The 20,459-nt window shown below is 47.6% G+C and overlaps 1 protein-coding gene across 1 annotated transcript in view; it reads right to left on the bottom strand.

Moving 5' to 3' along the window:
• PKMYT1 (protein kinase, membrane associated tyrosine/threonine 1) overlaps nucleotides 1-20,459 on the bottom strand; it is a 226,367-nt gene that overhangs the window by 88,552 nt on the left and 117,356 nt on the right. The window contains 2 exon segments of the mRNA XM_030210271.1: nucleotides 2,604-2,702; nucleotides 3,082-3,338. Of these exon segments, the coding sequence (XP_030066131.1) occupies nucleotides 2,604-2,702; nucleotides 3,082-3,338 (356 nt within the window).

The following is a 20,459-nucleotide window of genomic DNA, read 5'->3' as shown; positions in this document are numbered from 1 at the left end:
AGGAAAGGTAAGGAGAACAGATGTGAGGATGTTATAATGCCGTTGTATCGCTCCATGGTGTGACCGCACCTTGAGTATTGTGTTCAATTCTGGTCACAGCATCTCAAGAAAGATATAGTAGAACTGGAAAAGGTGCAGCGAAGGCGATTAAAATGATAGCGGGGATGGGACGACTTCCCTATGAAGAAAGACTAAGGAGGCTAGGGCTTTTCAGCTTGGAGAAGAGACGGCTGTGGGGGGACATGATAGAGGTATATAAAATAATGAGTGGAGTGGAACAGGTGGATGTGAAGCGTCTGTTCACACTTTCCAAAAATACTAGGACTAGGGGGCATGTGATGAAACTACAATGTAGTAAATTTAAAACAAATAGGATAAAATGTTTCTTCACCCAACGTGTAATCTGGAATTCATTGCCGGAGAACATAGTGAAGGCGGTTAACTTGGCAGAGTTTTAAAAAGGGTTGGACGGTTTCCTAAAGGACAAGTCCATAGACTGCTACTAAATGGACTTGGGAAAAATCCACAATTTCGGGAATAACTTGTATAAAATGTTTGTACGTTTGGGTAGCTTGCCAGGTGCCCTTGACCTGGATTGGCCGCTGCAGCTCATTGCAAAACATCACCCTTCTTGCTACTGCATGAGCAGTAATTGGCTCAGGCACTTACAGGAAGGGTGACATTTTAAAAACAAACTTGTACAATCTGTCAATATCTGTTATCAGCCCGCTACCTGATCCCATTTTCCCAACTAAAAAATTAATCTCTGCTGTCTAGTGGCACCCCCTCCCCACCCACCTGACCCCTTCTGTAGTTACCCCCAACCCCCCAGACTCAAGGGGAAAAAACCCATGCCTGATGTCAAGCAGCACCATCCCTTCTCTCTCCCCGACTAAAAAATAAAATAAACCCCTGATATCTACTGACACCCACCCAACACCCCCCATTGGTGCTTCTATTTTTCAAGTTGGCAGCACCAGAGGCAGGTGGGCATTGCTTCTACCTCTGGGGGGTGGGGGAGAGATGATTGGTGGTACCTGCCACTAGACACCAGGGAGCGGAAGGTTCTGGGTTTTTTTTTTTTTGAGCAGGTGGGGTTGGTGGTAGGAGGTACCTTCAGGAGGGGTTGGGTGGGTGGGGTTGACACCAGGGAATTTTTTTTTCTTTTAATAGGGTCACCAGATTTGGGGGGGGGGGGGGGGGGCGATGTAGAAAGGTATCTGGGGCAGGTTGGTTGGTTTGGGAAGAGAAAGGGGTGGCTGGTAGATTCTCAATCAGGGAAAGTGGATGGACCTTGATATACATAGGAAACATGGCGGCACATAAAGGCCAAATGACCCATCCAGTCTGCTCATCCTCTGTAACCCCTAATTCTTCCTGTTCCTAAGCAATCCCACATGCTTATCCCATGCCTTTTTAAATTCTGGAACAGTCCTCGACTCCACTACCTCCACCGGGAGGCCATTCCACGCCTCCACCACCCTTTCTGTGAAATAATACTTCCGTAGGTTACTCCTAAGCCTATTCCCTCTTAACTTTGTTGTATGCCCCCTCATTTCAGAGCTCTCCTTCATTTGAAAAAGGCTCTCTTCCTGTACATAAATGCCCTTGAGATATTTAAATGTTTCTATCACGTCTCCTCTCCTTCCAGAGTATACATGTTGAGGTTCATAAGCCTGTCCCTATAATTTTTGCATTCAAGACTGCTTACTAATTTCGTAGCCGCCCTCTGGACCGACTCCATCCTGTTTATATCTTTCCATAGGTGCGGTCTCCAGAACTGCACACAGTACTCCAAATGAGGCCTCACCAGAGACGTATACAACGGCACTATCACCTCCTTTTTCCTGCTGGTCATGCTTCTCTTTATGCACACAAGCATCCTTCTGGCTTTGGCCGTCACTTTTCTACCTGTTTGAAAGCTTTAAGGTCGTCAGACACAATCACCCCCGTCCTGCTCTTCCTTCGCAAACTGAAGCACTACACCCCCTACACTGTACCGTTCCCTCGGATTTTTGCCACCCAAGTGCATGACCCTGCATTTCTTGGGATTAAACCTTAGTTGCCAAATATCGGTCCATTCCTCAAGCTTTGCTAGGTCCTTCCTCATGTCATTCACACCCTCCAGGGTGTCCACCCTGTTGCAGAGTTTAGTATCATCCGCAAAGAGACAAACCTTACCAGACAGCCCTTCCGCAATATCGCTCACCACCTTTCTGTGGTTACAATCAAGGCTATTTACATATTATATACAGGTACTTATTTTGGATAAAAGCCCGCTGCATTAATCAACAGGCTACACTCCTCCACTCCAGTCATTCTACACTACCCCGGACCTGGCAAATTATTTCCCGCAGTAGCCACGTGGCCACATAAAAAAAATAAAAAATAAAAGAATTTGCATGCCACAGAATAATTAAACACCACTTTTGCATTCATTAAAAAGTACTGTGAGGTCAGATTTTCTACATGAGTTAATATCGAAGCTGAAACCCTTTCTGTATTGCTATCCCACAGTAAAACAGTGTTAAACCCATGGAATCCCATTTACCAACATCCCTAATCAGGGATTCCCAGTGTTCCTATTTAAGTCCAAGCCTCACCTCTTTCTGCTTCTGATGCTATATTCAGGGGAGGGGTTCCGAGGTGTTGAAGTGTTACCCATCGAGGGGCAGGGGAAAACCTCTGGCGAATTCTGGATACTGAAAGAAAGAGAGAAAAACAACAACACTTTGGTTACTGAAATATGGGTCAAAAAATCACTCATAATACAAAAATAAATATATAAACCCACCCCACTTGCTTACTGCCCTGTCCTACAGAGACACCATGAAATAGGTAGGTCATACAGCCCACAAACACAACTCAAGGACAGGAAACACTAAAGCATTTTATTCAGACATGAAAACAGTCAGAGAAACACAGGGGTATTTTACTTTCTAACTGTTAGTAGGATGCCTCATACCAGAAATATAACCCAGGCAATGAAAACAATGAGGCTTTCTTTAAATGCTAGCAAGGTGTTGACTAGCTTGGACATGAACCTAATACATCAGAAATGGAAATAAGAGAGATAGTTACTTGTTTTGGGTGTGTAGGTACCCTGTGCCTTCATGGTATTGCAGGGATCTGGGTGAGGCAGCTTTCACTGGCAGATCAAACACATCATCTCCAAGACTATCATCCTCCCAATCACTGGACATGCTGCTGTCTATGAGTGGTGTGGGAGTAGAAGCAGGAGAAGAGGGAGTCTTGTTAGGACTGCTCCAGCAACCCAGAAGACAGTGGGCCAACCAGGTGACTCCCATCCAGATTACCAAGAGGAAAGAAAGCAGCCACTGGTGAATAAAAAAAAGAAAACAAAACTGACATTATTCAGAGACTGGAGTATGAATAAGAATTGCACCGTAGCCAGTTTAAATTAAACCTAGTCATGTTTTACTTCTTTTCCATCTTCCTATTCTTCAACTCAGTTGTGCATGATGACTCTCAGGCAACAGCTGAATGTGGAAGGAGGAGAAGCTGTGAATGATATCTGGCTTCTTGCTAATTGATGAATGGAAAGGAGTAAGGAAAGAAGCTTTTGATTCCCTGATAAGAAAAATGAGCTTATTTTTATTTTATTTGCTGCATTTATATCCCACATTTTCCCACCTATTTGCAGGCTCAATGTGGATTACAATATAATACAACAACAATCACATTAATGGGATAAGGAAATCTGAATATAGATAACAAATAAAGTGCATGAGAATCTTATGGCAATCATTTTAACGGAATAATAATTTCAGCCTTGTTGCAGTTATGGTGCATAAGAAAATTGTGTATAATGAGAAGTGAGTAACTAGATAGAACATAACATAATGATAACAGGATAAAATATAATGTTCAATAATTATGGTGTAAGTTAGAACAAACAGATTTGAACAGTTCCATTAAACTTGTATCTGGTGAAGTTTATGTGTCGGTATTTTATGGGGGATCTTTTTTGAACGTTTTTTAGAACAGATAGGTCTTCAGTGATTTCCGGAAGGTCATCAGGTCATGTGTTGTTCTCAAGGTGGTTGGTAATTCATGCCATAGTTGTGTACAGATATATGAGAAGCTGGATGCATATATTGATTTGTATTTAATAGCTTAAAAACAAATGGTGGGAGAAATTTGCTAGAGTCATCTATCAAAATAGCCTCTTGATCTTCCTTTTTCTCAACTTTTGCAGTCTATTGCTTAAAACTATTCCACACTGTACATTTTTATATTAGTCTACTGTGATCCAAGTACTGTGTTCCAACAAATGTGAAAAGATACATGGTGCCACCATTCAAGTCGACACTGAATGAAAGAAGCAAGCAGAAGTAGTTGCTCATGCAATTATTGACGTCACTCAAAAAAAACTTCCAGAGTGCAGCTTCAGCAACCAATCATTTAGCGAATGCTACATACCTGTAGAAGGTATTCTCCGAGGACAGCAGGCTGATTGTTCTCACTGATGGGTGACGTCCACGGCAGCCCCTCCAATCGGAACTTCTCTAGCAAAGGTCTTTGCTAGTCCTCGCGCGCCGATGCGCGGCCGTCTTCCCGCCCGAACCGGCTCGTGTTCGTCAGTCCCATATGTAGCAAGACAAATAAGGGAAGACACAACTCCAAAGGGGAGGCGGGCGGGTTTGTGAGAACAATCAGCCTGCTGTCCTCGGAGAATACCTTCTACAGGTATGTAGCATTCGCTTTCTCCGAGGACAAGCAGGCTGCTTGTTCTCACTGATGGGGTATCCCTAGCCCCCAGGCTCACTCAAAACAACAAACATGGTCAATTGGGCCTCACAACGGCGAGGACATAACTGAGATTGACCTAACAATTTTTCCAACTAACTGAGAGTGTAGCCTGGAACAGAATAAAACATGGGCCTAGGGGGGTGGAGTTGGATCCTAAACCCCGAACAGATTCTGAAGCACTGACTGCCCGAACCGACTGTCGCGTCGGGTATCCTGCTGCAGGCAGTAATGAGATGTGAATGTGTGGACAGATGACCACGTCGCAGCTTTGCAAATCTCTTCAATAGTGGCTGACTTCAAGTGGGCTACCGACGCTGCCATGGCTCTAACATTATGAGCCGTGATATGACCCTCAAGAGCCAGCCCAGCCTGGGCGTAAGTGAAGGAAATGCAATCTGCTAGCCAATTGGATATGGTGCGTTTCCCCACAGCCACTCCCCTCCTGTTGGGATCAAAAGAAACAAACAATTGGGCGGACTGTCTGTTGGGCTGTGTCCGCTCCAGATAGAAGGCCAATGCTCTTTTGCAGTCCAATGTGTGCAGCTGACGTTCAGCAGGGCAGGAATGAGGACGGGGAAAGAATGTTGGCAAGACAATTGACTGGTTCAGATGGAACTCCGACACAATCTTTGGCAAGAACTGAGGGTGAGTGCGGAGGACTACTCTGTTATGATGAAATTTGGTGTAAGGGGCCTGGGCTACCAGGGCCTGAAGCTCACTGACTCTACGAGCTGAAGTAACTGCCACCAAGAAAATGACCTTCCAGGTCAAGTACTTCAGATGGCAGGAGTTCAGTGGCTCAAAAGGAGGTTTCATCAGCTGGGTGAGAACGACATTGAGATCCCATGACACTGTAGGAGGCTTGACAGGGGGCTTTGACAAAAGCAAACCTCTCATGAAGCGAACAACTAAAGGCTGTCCTGAGATCGGCTTACCTTCCACACGGTAATGGTATGCACTGATTGCACTAAGGTGAACCCTTACAGAGTTGGTCTTGAGACCAGACTCAGACAAGTGCAGAAGGTATTCAAGCAGGGTCTGTGTAGGACAAGAGCGAGGATCTAGGGCAGTGATGGGCAACCTTTTGAGCTTGGTGTGTCAAAATTCGCCAAAAAACCGAGCATAACTCGGGTGGTGTGTCACTTCGAGAAAAAAAACATAATTTCGCGATATTTATAGTTTAAATAACAAAAATGTATAATTGTAATATAAAACTGTATTTAATAAACCAAAAACTAATTATTTAACTTACCTACTTAGTGACTTCTTTGTTCATCTGTCAGTCGGTTTCTTTTGTTGGTCTTGATATTATTTAACTTGTGTGGGGTGCCATGAACTAAGATAAGTGAGGGGGAGGGGGAATTCTTTAACTAATCTGCCTATTAGTGACTTTTTTGTTGCTGAATTTCATTGGCTAAATCTTCAATTGAAGGTTGGTATTTTGTACACTTCAAGCCCAAGCAAGCGCTACTAACTTCATCTGTCAATCTGTTTCTTTGTTGGTTTGATATTATTTAACGCTGAGAATAAGGTTTCACAAAAGTACGTAGAGGGAAAAATTGTGAGTAAAGCCATTGCTATATTTTTCAGGGTGCTAAAAGTGTCTGGTAATCGGATCCAGGCACTCCAAATTTCCTGGTAACTCAGATATTCTCTTAATAATTGCATCTTTATTCTGCATATCGTGAGTGCTTTTCCATGCTGAGCTATGGAGTGAGCAATGCTCAAACTTGCAGATGTTAAATTTGTAGAACCTTTTACAAATTTAAGGATGGACTTAGATTGGCTCTTATAAAAGTGTAGCTGCCTGGAAATGTATTCCTTCCGTTCATCCTCACTTTTTTTCAAGAGCTGGGAATGATTAGTAAAATGTCTATTTATATTCCACGTTCTGCTTACTACCGTTTCAGTACATAGAACGCAAAATGATTTGCCATTTTTTTCTATAATGCCATACATCTCGGTCCATGTCTCTTGAAAGGGTCGGCTACTGCTACTACCACTTCCTTTACTTAACCTTGGTTTTTTATTTTTTGAGTTCTCCATCAGGGGGGCAGAGACAGAAGATAGAATTATAGATAGCCTGTTAGCCCTGCAGGCAATTAAGGGTTAACTAGCCTAACTGACCACCTTATGTAAATTAAGATGGCTGCCGCTATTTCTAATGGCGGGAAACGGCACCCATAGCACATGCCCTCGCCTCTCCCAGCCTCCCCCTCACCTATCTCAGTAATGGTGGTCAATTACAAATCCACGACACCCCAGAACAGTAGATTGGATGATGGTTGCTGGTAATGGTGATCACAGGGCCCTCAGAGATGCGTCCCCCACGGCATTCCGCTGCTCTCTGCTCCGCCGGCCGGAAGTGAGGAGCCGGGGCAGAGGGAGCAGCAGGGAGGGAGCCAATAGGAGCGCACACGGCACACCCCCAGCGGGTAAACATGCACCGGGTGATTTCGCCGGGGGGGGGGGGGGGGGGTCGCGCTGCACCGGGGGGGGGGGGGGGGGCGCATCGGCGATCCGCCCCGGGTGTCAGCAAGGAACTCCGCTGCTTCTCTGTATGCGGCCACATGCGGCCGCGTGTCACTGAAAATGGCTACGCGTGTCAGTACTGACACGCGTGTCATAGGTTCGCCATCAGGGATCTAGGGCCTTGCTGTCACACCAGACGGCAAACCTCCTCCATAGAAAGAAGTAACTCCTCTTAGTGGAATCTTTCCTGGAAGCAAGCAAGATGCGGGAGACACCCTCTGACAGACCCAAAGAGGCAAAGTCTACGCTCTCAACATCCAGGCCGTGAGAGCCAGAGACCGGAGGTTGGGATGCAGAAGCGCCCCTTCGTCCTGTGTGATGAGGGTCGGAAAACACTCCAATCTCCATGGTTCTTCGGAGGAAGGCATCCGATGCCAGTCTGCCGTGGGCCTGAAGCCTGGAACAGAACTGAGGGACTTTGTGGTTGGCTCGAGATGCAAAGAGATCTACCAAGGGGGTGCCCCACACCTGGAAGATCTGGCGCACTACTCGGGAGTTGAGCGACCACTCGTGAGGTTGCATAATCCTGCTCAACCTGTCGGCCAGACTGTTGTTTACGCCTGCCAGGTATGTGGCTTGGAGCACCATGCCCTGACGGCGAGCCCAAAGCCACATGCTGACGGCTTCCTGACACAGGGGGCGAGATCCGGTGCCCCCCTGCTTGTTGACGTAGTACATGGCAACCCGGTTGTCTGTCTGAATTTGGATAATTTGATGGGACAGCCGATCTCTGAAAGCCTTCAGAGCGTTCCAGACTGCTCGTAACTCCAGGAGATTGATCTGCAGATCGCGTTCCTGGAGGGACCAGCTTCTCTGGGTGTGAAGCCCATCGATATGAGCTCCCCATCCCAGGAGAGACGCATCCGTAGTCAGCACTTTTTGTGGCTGAGGAATTTGGAAAGGACGTCCCAGAGTCAAATTGGACCAAATCGTCCACCAATACAGGGAATTGAGAAAACTCGTGGACAGGTGGATCATGTCTTCTAGATCCCCAGCAGCCTGAAACCACTGGGAAGCTAGGGTCCATTGAGCAGATCTCATGTGAAGGCGGGCCATGGGAGTCATATGAACTGTGGAGGCCATGTGGCCCAGCAATCTCAACATCTGCCGAGCTGTGATCTGCTGGGACACTCGCACCCGCGAGACGAGGGACAACAAGTTGTTGGCTCTCGCCTCTGGGAGATAGGCACGAGCCGTCCGAGAATCCAGCAGAGCTCCTATGAATTAGAGTCTCTGTACTGGAAGAAGATGGGACTTTGGATAATTTATCACAAACCCCAGTAGCTCCAGGAGGCGAATAGTCATCTGCATGGACTGTAGAGCTCCTGCCTCGGATGTGTTCTTCACCAGCCAATCGTCGAGATATGGGAACACGTGTACCCCCAGCCTGCGAAGTGCCGCTGCTACTACAGCCAAGCACTTCGTGAACACTCTGGGCGCAGAGGCGAGCCCAAAGGATAGCACACAGTACTGGAAGTGACGTGTGCCCAGCTGAAATCACAGATACTGTCTGTGAGCTGGCAGTATCGGGATGTGAGTGTAGGCGTCCTTCAAGTCCAGAGAGCATAGCCAGTCGTTTTCCTGAATCATGGGAAGAAGGGTGCCCAGGGAAAGCATCCAGAACTTCTCTTTGACCAGATATTTGTTCAGGGCCCTTAGGTCTAGGATGGGACGCATCCCCCCTGTTTTCTTTTCCACAAGGAAGTACCTGGAATAGAATCCCAGCCCTTCTTGCCCGGATGGCACGGGCTCGACCGCATTGGCGCTGAGAAGGGCGGAGAATTCCTCTGCAAGTACCTGCTTGTGCTGGAAGCTGTAGGATTGAGCTCCCGGTGGGCAATTTGGAGGTTTGGACACCAAATTGAGAGTGTATCCTTGCCGGACTATTTGGAGAACCCACTGGTCGGAGGTTATGAGAGGCCACCTTTGGTGAAAAACTTTCAACCTCCCCCCGACCGGCAGATCACCCAGCACTGACACTTTGATGTCGACTATGCTCTGCTGGAGCCAGTCAAAAGCTCGTCCCTTGCTTTTGCTGGGGAGCCGAGGGGCCTTGCTGAGTCGCACGCTGCTGACGACAGCGAGCGCGCTGGGGCTTAGCCTGGGCCGCAGGCTGTCGAGAAGGAGGATTGTACCTACGCTTGCCAGAAGAGTAGGGAACAGTCTTCCTTCCCCCATAAAAACGTCTACCTGTGGAGGTAGAAGCTGAAGGCTGCCGGCGGGAGAACTTGTCGAAAGCGGTATCCCGCTGGTGGAGCTGTTCTACCACCTGTTCGACCTTTTCTCCAAAAATATTATCCGCATGGCAAGGCGAGTCCGCAATCCGCTGCTGGATCCTATTCTCCAGGTCGGAGGCACTCAGCCATGAGAGTCTGCGCATCACCACACCTTGAGCAGCGGCCCTGGGCGCAACATCAAAGGTGTCATACACCCCTCTGGCCAGAAATTTTCTGCACGCCTTCAGCTGCCTGACCACCTCCTGAAATGGCTTGGCTTGCTCAGGAGGGAGCTTGTCCACCAAGTCCGCCAACTGCCGCACATTGATCCGCATGTGTATGCTCGTGTAGAGCTGGTAAGACTGAATTTTGGCCACGAGCATAGAGGAATGGTAGGCCTTCCTCCCAAAGGAGTCTAAGGTTCTAGAGTCTTTGCCCGGGGCACCGAAGCATGCTCCCTAGAACTCTTAGCCTTCTTTAGGGCCAAATCCACAACTCCAGAGTCGTGAGGCAACTGAGTGCGCATCAGCTCTGGGTCCCCATGGATCCGGTACTGGGACTCGATCTTCTTGGAAATGTGGGGATTACTTAGAGGCTTGGTCCAGTTCGCCAGTAATGTCTTTTTTAGGACATGATGCATGGGTACTGTGGACGCTTCCTAAGGTGGAGAAGGATAGTCCAGGAGCTCAAACATTTCAGCCCTGGGCTCGTCCTCCACAACCACCGGGAAGGGGATGGCCATAGACATCTCCCGGACAAAGGCCGCAAAAGACAGACTCTCGGGAGGAGAAAGCTGCCTTTCAGGGGAGGGAGTGGGATCAGAAGGAAGGCCATCAGACTCCTCGTCAGAGAAATATCTGATGTCCTCCTCCTCCTCCCACGAGGCCTCACCATCGGTATCAGACACAAGTTCATGAACCTGTGTCTGAAGCCGTGCCCGACTTGACTCCGTGGAACCACGGCCACGGTGGGAGCGTCGAGAGGTAGACTCCCTCGTCCGCACCGGTGAAGCTCCCTCTGCCGACGTCGTCGGGGAGCCTTCCTGGGAGGCGACCGCAGTCGGTACCGCAAGCGGCACCGATGTCGGAGACCTCACCCCGGGCAAGGGGCCAGCCGGCGCCTCACTCGACGGTACCGGTGGCGCAAGCACCCCCGGTACCGGAGGGGAAGGGCGCAACAGTTCTCCCAGGATCTCTGGGAGAACGGCCCGGAGACTCTCGTGCAGGGCGACTGTGGAGAAAGACATGGAAGCCAATGCAGGAGTCGAAGTCAGAGTCTGTTCCGGGCGTGGAGGTTGTTCCGGGCTGTCCAAGGTGGAGCACATCGACACCTCCTGAACAGAGGGTGAGCGGTCTTCCTGGTGCCGATGCCTACTGGGTGCCAACTCCCTCGGTGACCCAGAGCTCTCGGTACCGACGCGGGAAGGAGACCGGTGTCGATGCTTCTTTGACTTTTTCAAACGAAGCATGTCACCGGAGCTTCCCGGTACCGACGACGAGGACATAGAATCCAACCGTCGCTTCCTCGGGGCCGAGGCCGAAGCAGGTCGGTCTCGGAGGGGCTGTACCGCAGGAGCCCTCAGGGTAGGGGGAGACCCACCCGAAGGCTCACCGCCACCAGCAGGGGAATGGACAGCCCCCACCTGCACTCCAGACGAAGCACCACCGTCCGACGACATCAGCAGAAGCGGAGGTCCCGGTACCACCGACGCCGACGCAGCCTTCCGATGCCTTGGCCCCGACGATGCAGAGGGTCGATGCCTCGATGCAATCGATACTGTCGCGGCCGAGGGCGGAGGTGTTGACGCTGTCGACGTCGACGCACTCGATACTCCCGGTGCCGATGAAGAGCCCGAGAACAAAACGTTCCACTGGGCCAATCTCGCTACCTGAGTCCTTTTCTGTAAAAGGGCGCAAAGACTGCAGGCCTGCGGGCGGTGCCCAGCCCCCAGACACTGAAGACACGACGCGTGCCTATCAGTGAGCGAGATTACCAGGGCGCACTGGGTGCACTTCTTGAAGCCGCTGGGAGACTTCGATGACATGGGCGGAAAAATCACGCCGGCGAAATCAAAACTCGTAATTGCGGTAAGGCACCAAAATGATGGGGAGAAAAAAACTCGACCCGAGGCCTCAAAGGGGCCTACCCCGAAAACGAAAGAAAACTTAACGGGGCCAAAAACTAGAAATAGGGGAAAGGGAAAAAGACCAAAAGGCCCTTCTCCGGAATCCCTTTTTTTTTTTTTTTTTAGCAAAAAGTCAAAAAGACGCGCGAGGGTCAACTTAAGGGGCGCGAACGGCGCAAAACATGACCCTACCGAGCGCGGACAAAGAAGACTGACGAACACGAGCCGGTTCGGGCGGGAAGACGGCCGCGCATGCGCGGTGCGCATCGGCGCGCGAGGACTAGCAAAGACCTTTGCTAGAGAAGTTCCGATTGGAGGGGCTGCCGTGGACGTCACCCATCAGTGAGAACAAGCAGCCTGCTTGTCCTCGGAGAATAAAAATTAACCTGCCCATATATATACTTATGAGCCACTACTTCTGGGTACTTTTCTCATTCAGACTAATGGTATGACTTGAAAGATGTTCCCAATGCTGCCGTAAACTAATTACTTTACTGTATACATGTTTATGAAAAGCAAAGTTTATGAAAGCAAAGCAGGTGTTCTCCGAGGACAACAGGACATATATTTTCACATATGGGTGATGTCTTCTACAGAGCCCTGGTGTGGACACTGCCTAGAATACTGAAGATTCCAGAAGCCTTTGGCAGGCCAAACCACCCACCCATCCGACTCACATGGGGCCTGCAGTTAGGTAAAGAGCAGAGAGCACAAAGAATTCAACTCCTAGGGGAGGTTGGAGGGTATGTGCCATAATAGCATTGTGAGGCTCAAAGCTGGGAGAGAAATATGTGGAAGATGATAAGGAAAAAGCTGAACTGCTTAACGATTATTTTAACTCTGTGTTCACGAATGAAAGACCGGGGGTAGGGGTGCAGAAAACAAAGGCTAAAGGGGATGGATGTATGGTAGACCAAGACCCGTTTACGGAGGACTGTGTTCGTGAGGAGCTTGCCAAACTAAAAGTAGACAGAGTGATGGGACCTGATGGTATACACCCGAGGGTGCTTAAGGAACTCGGAGAAATTCTGTCGGCTCCACTGACGGACCTCTTCAATGCTTCCTTAGAAACTGGAGTGGTCCCGGTGGACTGGAGAAGGGCGGATGTGGTTCCTTTGTACAAGAGTGGAAGTAAGAAAGAGGTTGGGAATTACAGACCTGTCATTCTGACCTCGGTGGTGAGTAAGCTAATGGAAATGCTTCTGAAAAGGAGGATTGTGACATTTCTTGAACTACATGGAATGTGAGACCCGAGGTAGCATGGCTTCACTAATGATAGGTCGTGTCAGACGAATCTGACTGTCTTCTTCAACTGGCTGACCAAACAGTTGGATGTGGGAGGGGCGCTTGATGTGGTATACTTGGATTTCAGCAAAGCCTTTGACATGGTTCCGCACAGGCAACTGATAAATAAATTGAGTTCCCTCAGTGCGGGACCTAGAGTAACTGACTGGGTAAAAAATTGGTTGAATGGTAGGAGACAAAGGGTGGTGGTAAATGGAGCTTGCTCTGAAGAAAAGGAGGTCATCAATGGAGTACCGCAGGGATCGGTCCTAGGGCCGGCTCTTTTTAACGTCTTTGTGAGCGATATTGCGGAAGGGCTGTCTGGTAAGGTTTGTCTTCTTGCGGATGATACTAAACTCTGCAACAGGGTGGACACCCTGGAGGGTGTGAATGATATGAGGAAGGACCTAGCAAAGCTTGAGGAATGGACCGATATTTGGCAACTAAGGTTTAATCCCAAAAAATGCAGGGTCATGCACTTGGGTGGCAAAACTCCGAGGGAACGGTACAGTATAGGGGGGTGTAGTGCTTCAGTGTGCGAAGGAAGAGCGGGACTTGGGGGTGATTGTGTCTGACAACCTTAAAGCTTTCAAACAGGTAGAAAAAGTGACAGCCAAAGCCAGAAGGATGCTTGGGTGCATAAAGAGGGGCATGACCAGCAGGAAAATGGAGGTGATAGTGCCGTTGTGTTCTCTGGTGAGGCCTCATTTGGAGTACTGCGTGCAGTTCTGGATACCGCACCTACGGAAAGATATAAACAGGATGGAGTCGGTCCAGAGGGCGGCTACGAAATCAGTAAGCGGTCTTGAATGCAAAAATTATAGGGACAGGCTTATGAACCTCAACATGTATACTCTGGAAGAGAGGAGAGAGAGAGGAGACATGATAGAAACGTTTAAATATCTCAAGGGCATTTATGTACAGGAAGAGAGCCTTTTTCAAATGAAGGAGAGCTCTGGAATGAGGGGGCATATGACAAAATTAAGAGGGAATAGGCTTAGGAGTAATCTAAGGAAGTATTATTTCACAGAAAGGGTGGTGGAGGCATGGAATGGCCTCCCGGTGGAGGTAGTGGAGTCAAGGACTGTTCCAGAATTTAAAAAGGCATGGGATAAGCATGTGGGATCGCTTAGGAACAGGAAGAATTAGGGGTTACAGAGGATGAGCAGACTGGATGGGTCCTTTGGCCTTTATGTGCCGTCATGTTTCTATGTTTCTATATATCCTACTGTCCTCAGAGAACACTGCTACAAGTAACTAACTTTGCTTTCTCCAAGGACAAGCAGGACATAGTTTTCTCAAATGTGGGAATCCCTAGCTACCAGGCTCACTAAAAGCAACAAACAATGGTCAATAGGATCTTGCAATGGTAAGGCCAACCAGAGCCAATAACACTAACAACAAAAGCAGCCCTGTTGTGAAAGTGCAGCCTGGAATAGAAAAGAATGGGCCTAGGAGGGTGGAATTCAATTCTAGACTCCAAACAAATTCTGCAGAACTGTCTGATCAAACCAGCTGTCACATCAGGTATTCTGCTCAAGACAGTACTGAGATGTAAATGTGTGGACTGAAGACCACACTGCAGCTTTGCAAATCTCTTCAATACTGACACAGTGTCAGAGCCATGGCTGCAAGCCATGACATGAACCCCCAGCATCAGACCAGCCTGGGCACAGGAGAAAGAGATGCAGTCTGCTAACCCATGGATAAATATGTTTACCGATGGCTGCCCCCATCATGTTTCGGTTAAAAGAAACAAAGAGTTGGGTGGACTGTCTATGGGCTTTAGTCCGCTCTATATAGAAGACTAAGGCTTGCTTACAGTCCAAGGGCGCAGTGCACTTTTGCCAGGTTTCAGGAAAATGTTGGAAAAACAACTGACTGGTTAAGATGGAACTCCAACACAATCTTGAGAAGGAATGGAGAACTACTGTGGGTTAGCTACGAAGGCCTAAGTCTCACTGACTCTGCGAGCTGAAGTGACTGCCACCAAAAATAAGATCGTGAGGTACTTCAGATGACAGGAATCACATGGCTCAAAAAGGAGCTTTCAACAGCTGGGCGAGGATGACATTGAGGTCTCATGACATAGTCAGAGATTTGACAGGGGGGGAGGGGCTTAATAATAAATCTCTCATGAAGCAAACAACTAGAGGCTCAACAGAGATAGGCCTACCATCTACACTGTGATGGTAAGCACTAATGCACCCAGATGAACCTTACAGAGTTGGCTTTTAGACCAGACTCAGAAAGGAGTTGAATTGATTTGCTCTTTTCTGACACTGACAAGTCAGATTATGACCCATGAACTGCATGTCTAAAGGCTCAAACTTAAGAAGCCTGACAGCTGCATCTTTCTGGCTAAAAGCTCTGACTTCAGCATTCTGTGTATAATTTCTGCTGAAACTGTGAATTCTGGGTCAGGCTGACTCTTAAGAGCAGTATTCCACCCTCCCTGACAGAGTCGGTGCGACTGAGACTACTTCACAAGGTCTGAAGGCGAAGACGTGTTGAGATTTTAGATAACACTAAGATAAGACCTGGGTCCTGGGGAAATTCCTGTAACGAAATAGCACTATAATGTCCTGTGAAAGAAACCTTGGACTTCTGCATTCCATAACATTCAGATAGTGTTTTTCCATTTTATGTAAACAATAAAGTAAGACAGAAATTAGCTGTTGTAACAAAGAAATTAGCTGAAGTTGCAAGGTTGTAAGATTTCGGAGGAAATTGCTGACCAATGCATTGTGCAAAAGAGTATATAAGTGGCTGTTGTATTCTATGTAGTCAGAGGGGTGAGATGATCAACCGAGTGACTCTTTATCACAGTGGTCTCTCTCTCTCCCTCTCATAACAAATGCTGTCATTTGTTACGGCCTAATTACTCTGCCTGATTACTTTGTCTGATTACCTTGCCTGGTTACTTTGTCTAATTGCTTTATTGCCTGATTGCTTTGTTATCATCTATATTGGAATAAAGACTATCCCTCTAAACAGAACATAGCTTCTGTCCTTTCTATCACGGTATTTTGGGGTGGATGTAAGGAGGTAGAAACCCTATTTGCCCCACATTTCCAAATTGTATATTTCTCATGGTAAGTAGATATATCAGAGAAATAATTCCCACATAATTACAGCCCTCACTGATACTAGGTTGTCAGAGGGGGCCATGTAAGAACAGACTCCACTATAAACAGTGTAGAAAGTACTCAAGCAGTTTTTTGTGTAGGACAAGAGAGAGAATCCAGGGACTTGTCCTCACACCAGATGGCAAACTTCCTCAACTGGGTGAATTTTCTCCACAAACCCCTGTACCTTACTCCACATGGAGAAGATGTCCTTAATCTCTGAAAAAGGCACATTCTCACCTGTCTCTTCCTCCTCATCTGAAGCAACTTCTTCATCTGCCGTCTGTTGCACTTCTAGGTGAAAATCTTGCAGCTCTTCAGTGGTGAGTTCTTCACTGTGGTCATCCACTAACTCTTCCACATCCTCACCACTCACCTCCAGACCCATGGACTTCCCCAAATCAACAACTGACTGCACCACGTGTAGGGTCATCAGAGGAAGGCTCAAACCTTTCACAATCTCTCTCATGCACACATCCTGGCCATAATTTCTTCCAGCCAGAGTTCATCGTCCTGGATGTCACTCCCTGCCAAGCCTTGTTTATAAGGCTAATGCAGTTGAGAATGTTGAAATGTGTTTTCCAGAACTCTTTTAAGGACAATTCTGTATCTGAAGTCACCTCAAAGCACCTTTGAAACATTGCTTTTGTGTTCAGTTTCTTGACATTTGAAATGACATTCTGGTCCATGGGCTGGATGAGTGGTGTGGTATTAGGGGGTAAGATCCAAGCTGCAGGTCCCACAAGGCAGCATGATAGGCTTGTTGGAAAGCCAGGATTGATCTTAAAGGTCCCTCTTGCAACTGGGTAACTTGGCAGCTCAATAACTGTTTTCAGGCAATGGGAAGTTGGGAGGGTGAAGTGGCTGATGAAAAGTCTGCTATGAGAATGCTGAAATGTAAACCCTTGAATTTGAAGCCCATTCAGGTGCCAGGGGATATGAAGATGTCTGTACTTTTTGACACGTGGCCTGTGTGCCATTGATCTTGCATTTTATTTATTTATACATTCTTGTATCACTTGTACCACTGTGATAAAACTGAACTCAACCAACAATGTGTCTTCCAAACCTGGAGGATGTGCAGGAGCATTGTCCATTAGCAGTAGGCACTTAAAGGGCAACTGATTATCCTGGAGGTATTTTTTCACACTCGGGCCAAACACTTCGTTCATCCACTCAATGAAAATTGGCCTCATGACCCATGCTTTCTTGTTTGCCCTCCACATCACACACAATTTACTTTTAATCACATTGTTTCTGCTAAACACTCTAGGAGTTTCTGAATGGTACACCAGTACGGGCTTCACTTTACAGTCACCGCTAGCATTACCACACAACAAAAGAGTTAGCCTATCTTTCATAGGCTTATGTCCTGGCAGTGCCTTTTCCTCCTGTGTAATGAACGTCCTCTTTGGCATTTTCTTCCAAAAGAGGCCAGTTTCCTCACAGTTGAAGACTTGATGGGGGATGAATCCTTCAGCCGCTACATAATCTTTGAATTTGGATACAAAGTTTTCGGCCCCAGACTTGTCCAAACTCGCACCTTCGCCATGCCTAGTAACACCATGTATGCCAGTGCGGCTCTTGAATTTTTCGAACCACCCTCTGCTGGTCTTAAAATAACTAAGTACACTAGCACTCGTCCCATGCATTTTCTTGATGAGATCGGCATACAACAGTCTGGCCTTTTCACATATGATGGCCTCCGAAACAGAATCGCCATCTAACTGTTTTTGATTGATCCAAATTAATAATAACTGTTCGACATCTTCAATTGTTTGCGATCTCTGTTTCGTTAGCACATTCAGGCCTTTCGCTACATTAGCCTCCTTTATTGCTTCCTTTTTCGCCACAATGGAACTTATCGTGGATGGCAACTTTCCCTACATACGGCCGATTTCAGCAATCTTAATGCCGCTCTCGAATTTTTCAATGATTTCCTTCTTCAACTCGATCGTGTTCCTGGCCTTCTTCTTCCAAGGGCTGCTGGCTCTGGAAACTTTCTTGGGTCCCATGGTGGAGCTAATAGGAAACAACGCCACACTGAGCAGGAGAACACGTGGGTCACCCTTTGTTTTCGCAGAATGGTCACGTGGGTACGAAATCCGAGGCAACCGACGAAAACCAAGACAAATTTTTTACAGAAACAATCGTTGAAAACTGAAACAGACGATAACCGAAGTCAACGAAAACTGAGGTTTCACTGTACATCACCTCCTCTTTGAATCTTTCTTGGAAGCCAGGAGAATTCACTCTCAGGCAGTTGAAGGGATGTAAATTCTACACTCTCGTCATCCAAGCAACGAGGGCCTGAGACTGGAGGTTGGGATGCAGAAAAGATCCCTCATTCTGCATAATAAGGGTCAGAAAACATTCCGATCTCCAAAGTTCTTTGGAGGATTAACTCCAGGAGAGGAGGGAATCATATCTGCCTCGGTCAGCAAAACACAATAAGGATCGTGGTGCCTCGGCTCTGCTTGAGTTTCAACAAATTGTTCCTGATTAGAGGAATGGGAGGATATGCATACAGAAGACCTTTCCCCCAATCTAGGAGAAAGGCATCTGAGGCCAGTCTGTCGTGTGGCCTGAGTCTGGAACAGTACTGAAGAACTTTACTGTTGAGATTAGTGGCAAAAAGATCCAGGAGAGGGTGCCCCACTCTTGGAAGATCTTTCTGGCAATTGTTGTACTGAGAGACAGGTAGTCTACATCTAGCACCTGTCCTCGATCCAGTTCTCAGGTCACCCAGTCATAGAAATCAGATTCATTTTGCATTTGGTTTCATCGCTCTGTTCAGTCTGTCCGCTAGACTGCTGCTCTTGCGCACCAGGTATGTGGCTTTGAGTACCATCCCATAGTAGCCCATTGAAACATCCTGATGGCTTCCTGACACAAGAGGTAGGAGCCTGTACACCCCTGCTAGTTGACATAGTATATGCAACCTGTCTGTTTGGATCAGAACAATTTGATTCAATAGTCAATCTCTGAAAGCCTTTAAAGAATTCCAAATTGCCTGCAGCTCCAGAAGCTGAGTCTCCTGAGCAGACCAGCACCTCTGGGTGTGAAGCCCATCTACATGAGCACCCCAACTCAGGTTGGATGTATCTGTGGTCAGAATTCTCTGTGGCAAATAAACTTGGAATGGAAGTCCCAGGGTCAAATTGCTATGAACTGTCAACCAGAGCAGCAATTGAGCTAGTTTGGAGGTGATCAAGATGACATCTGCTAGATTCCCTGTGGGAAGCTAGGGTCCACTGGGCACCTCGCAAGTGGAGGTGAACCAAGGGTATGACATGCACTATGAAGGCCATATGGCCCAACAACCTCAACATCTGCTTAGCTGAGACCTGCTGGCTGCACTGAACTTGAGTGCATCTGCCCGCACCTAAGGCAGGTATGTTCGAGCCTGAACAGTGTCTAGCAGGGCTTCAATGTACTCCACTTGCTGTATTGGGAGCAGGTGGGACCTGGGGTAGTTGATCACAAACTCTAGTAGCTCCAACACCCAAATAGTTCTCTGCATTGGTTCTTGAGCAACTTCTTTTGATGTGCTCTTTACCAGCCAAACATCATGGTAGGAAAACACATTAACTCCCAATTTGTGTAACGACACTGCAACTACTGCAAGGTATTTGGAACACTATTGGTGTGGATGCAAGGCCACATGACAGAACAAGATACTGATAGTGGTGGCTTCCCTACTCAAAATCTGAGATACCTCCTATGACTGGGATGTATCTGGATGTAGGTGTAAGCATCCTTTAAGTCCAGAAAGCACAGCCAATCATTTTCCTAAATAATGGGAAAGATGCCCAGGGAAATCATTCTGAACTTTTCTTTGACTAGATAACTGGTCAGGGCCCTTAAGTCTAGGATGGGATGAAATCCCTCCCTCCTATCTTTCTGAGCATGAAGAAGTACTTGGAATAGAATCATTTCCCTTCTTCCCCGGGTGGAACGAGTTCAAACGCATGGCCTTTAAAAGGCAGGAGAGTTCCTCTGCTAGCACTACCTGATTCTGAGAACTGAGTTTTGCCTCTCTTGGTGGGCAATTTAAAAGAAGTTGACATAAACTGAGGTTGTAACCCTCTCACACTATTTGCAGAACCCATCGGTCTGAGGTTACAAAGGGCCACCTTTCTTGGAAAAAAAATTCAGCCTCCCTCTTACCAGTAGGTCATCCAGTACTGGTACTTTTATGGTGGCTATACTCTGTTGGAGCCAGTCAAAAGCTCATCCCCTGCTTAAACTGGGGAGCTGGCTGTGGCTTTTGGGGCTGCTACTGCCACCGAGGCCAGAAGCACATTCATTGGGCCTGTTATTGGGGATGGATTGGAGTGAACCTATAACTTTGAGAGTAATATGCACTATTTCTACTTCCACCCCAAAACTTCAGAGAAG

The sequence above is a fragment of the Microcaecilia unicolor genome, chromosome 7 (genome assembly GCF_901765095.1).
Source record: "Microcaecilia unicolor chromosome 7, aMicUni1.1, whole genome shotgun sequence".
Lineage (NCBI taxonomy): Eukaryota > Metazoa > Chordata > Amphibia > Gymnophiona > Siphonopidae > Microcaecilia > Microcaecilia unicolor.
This window is presented reverse-complemented; position numbering and strand designations above follow the sequence as displayed.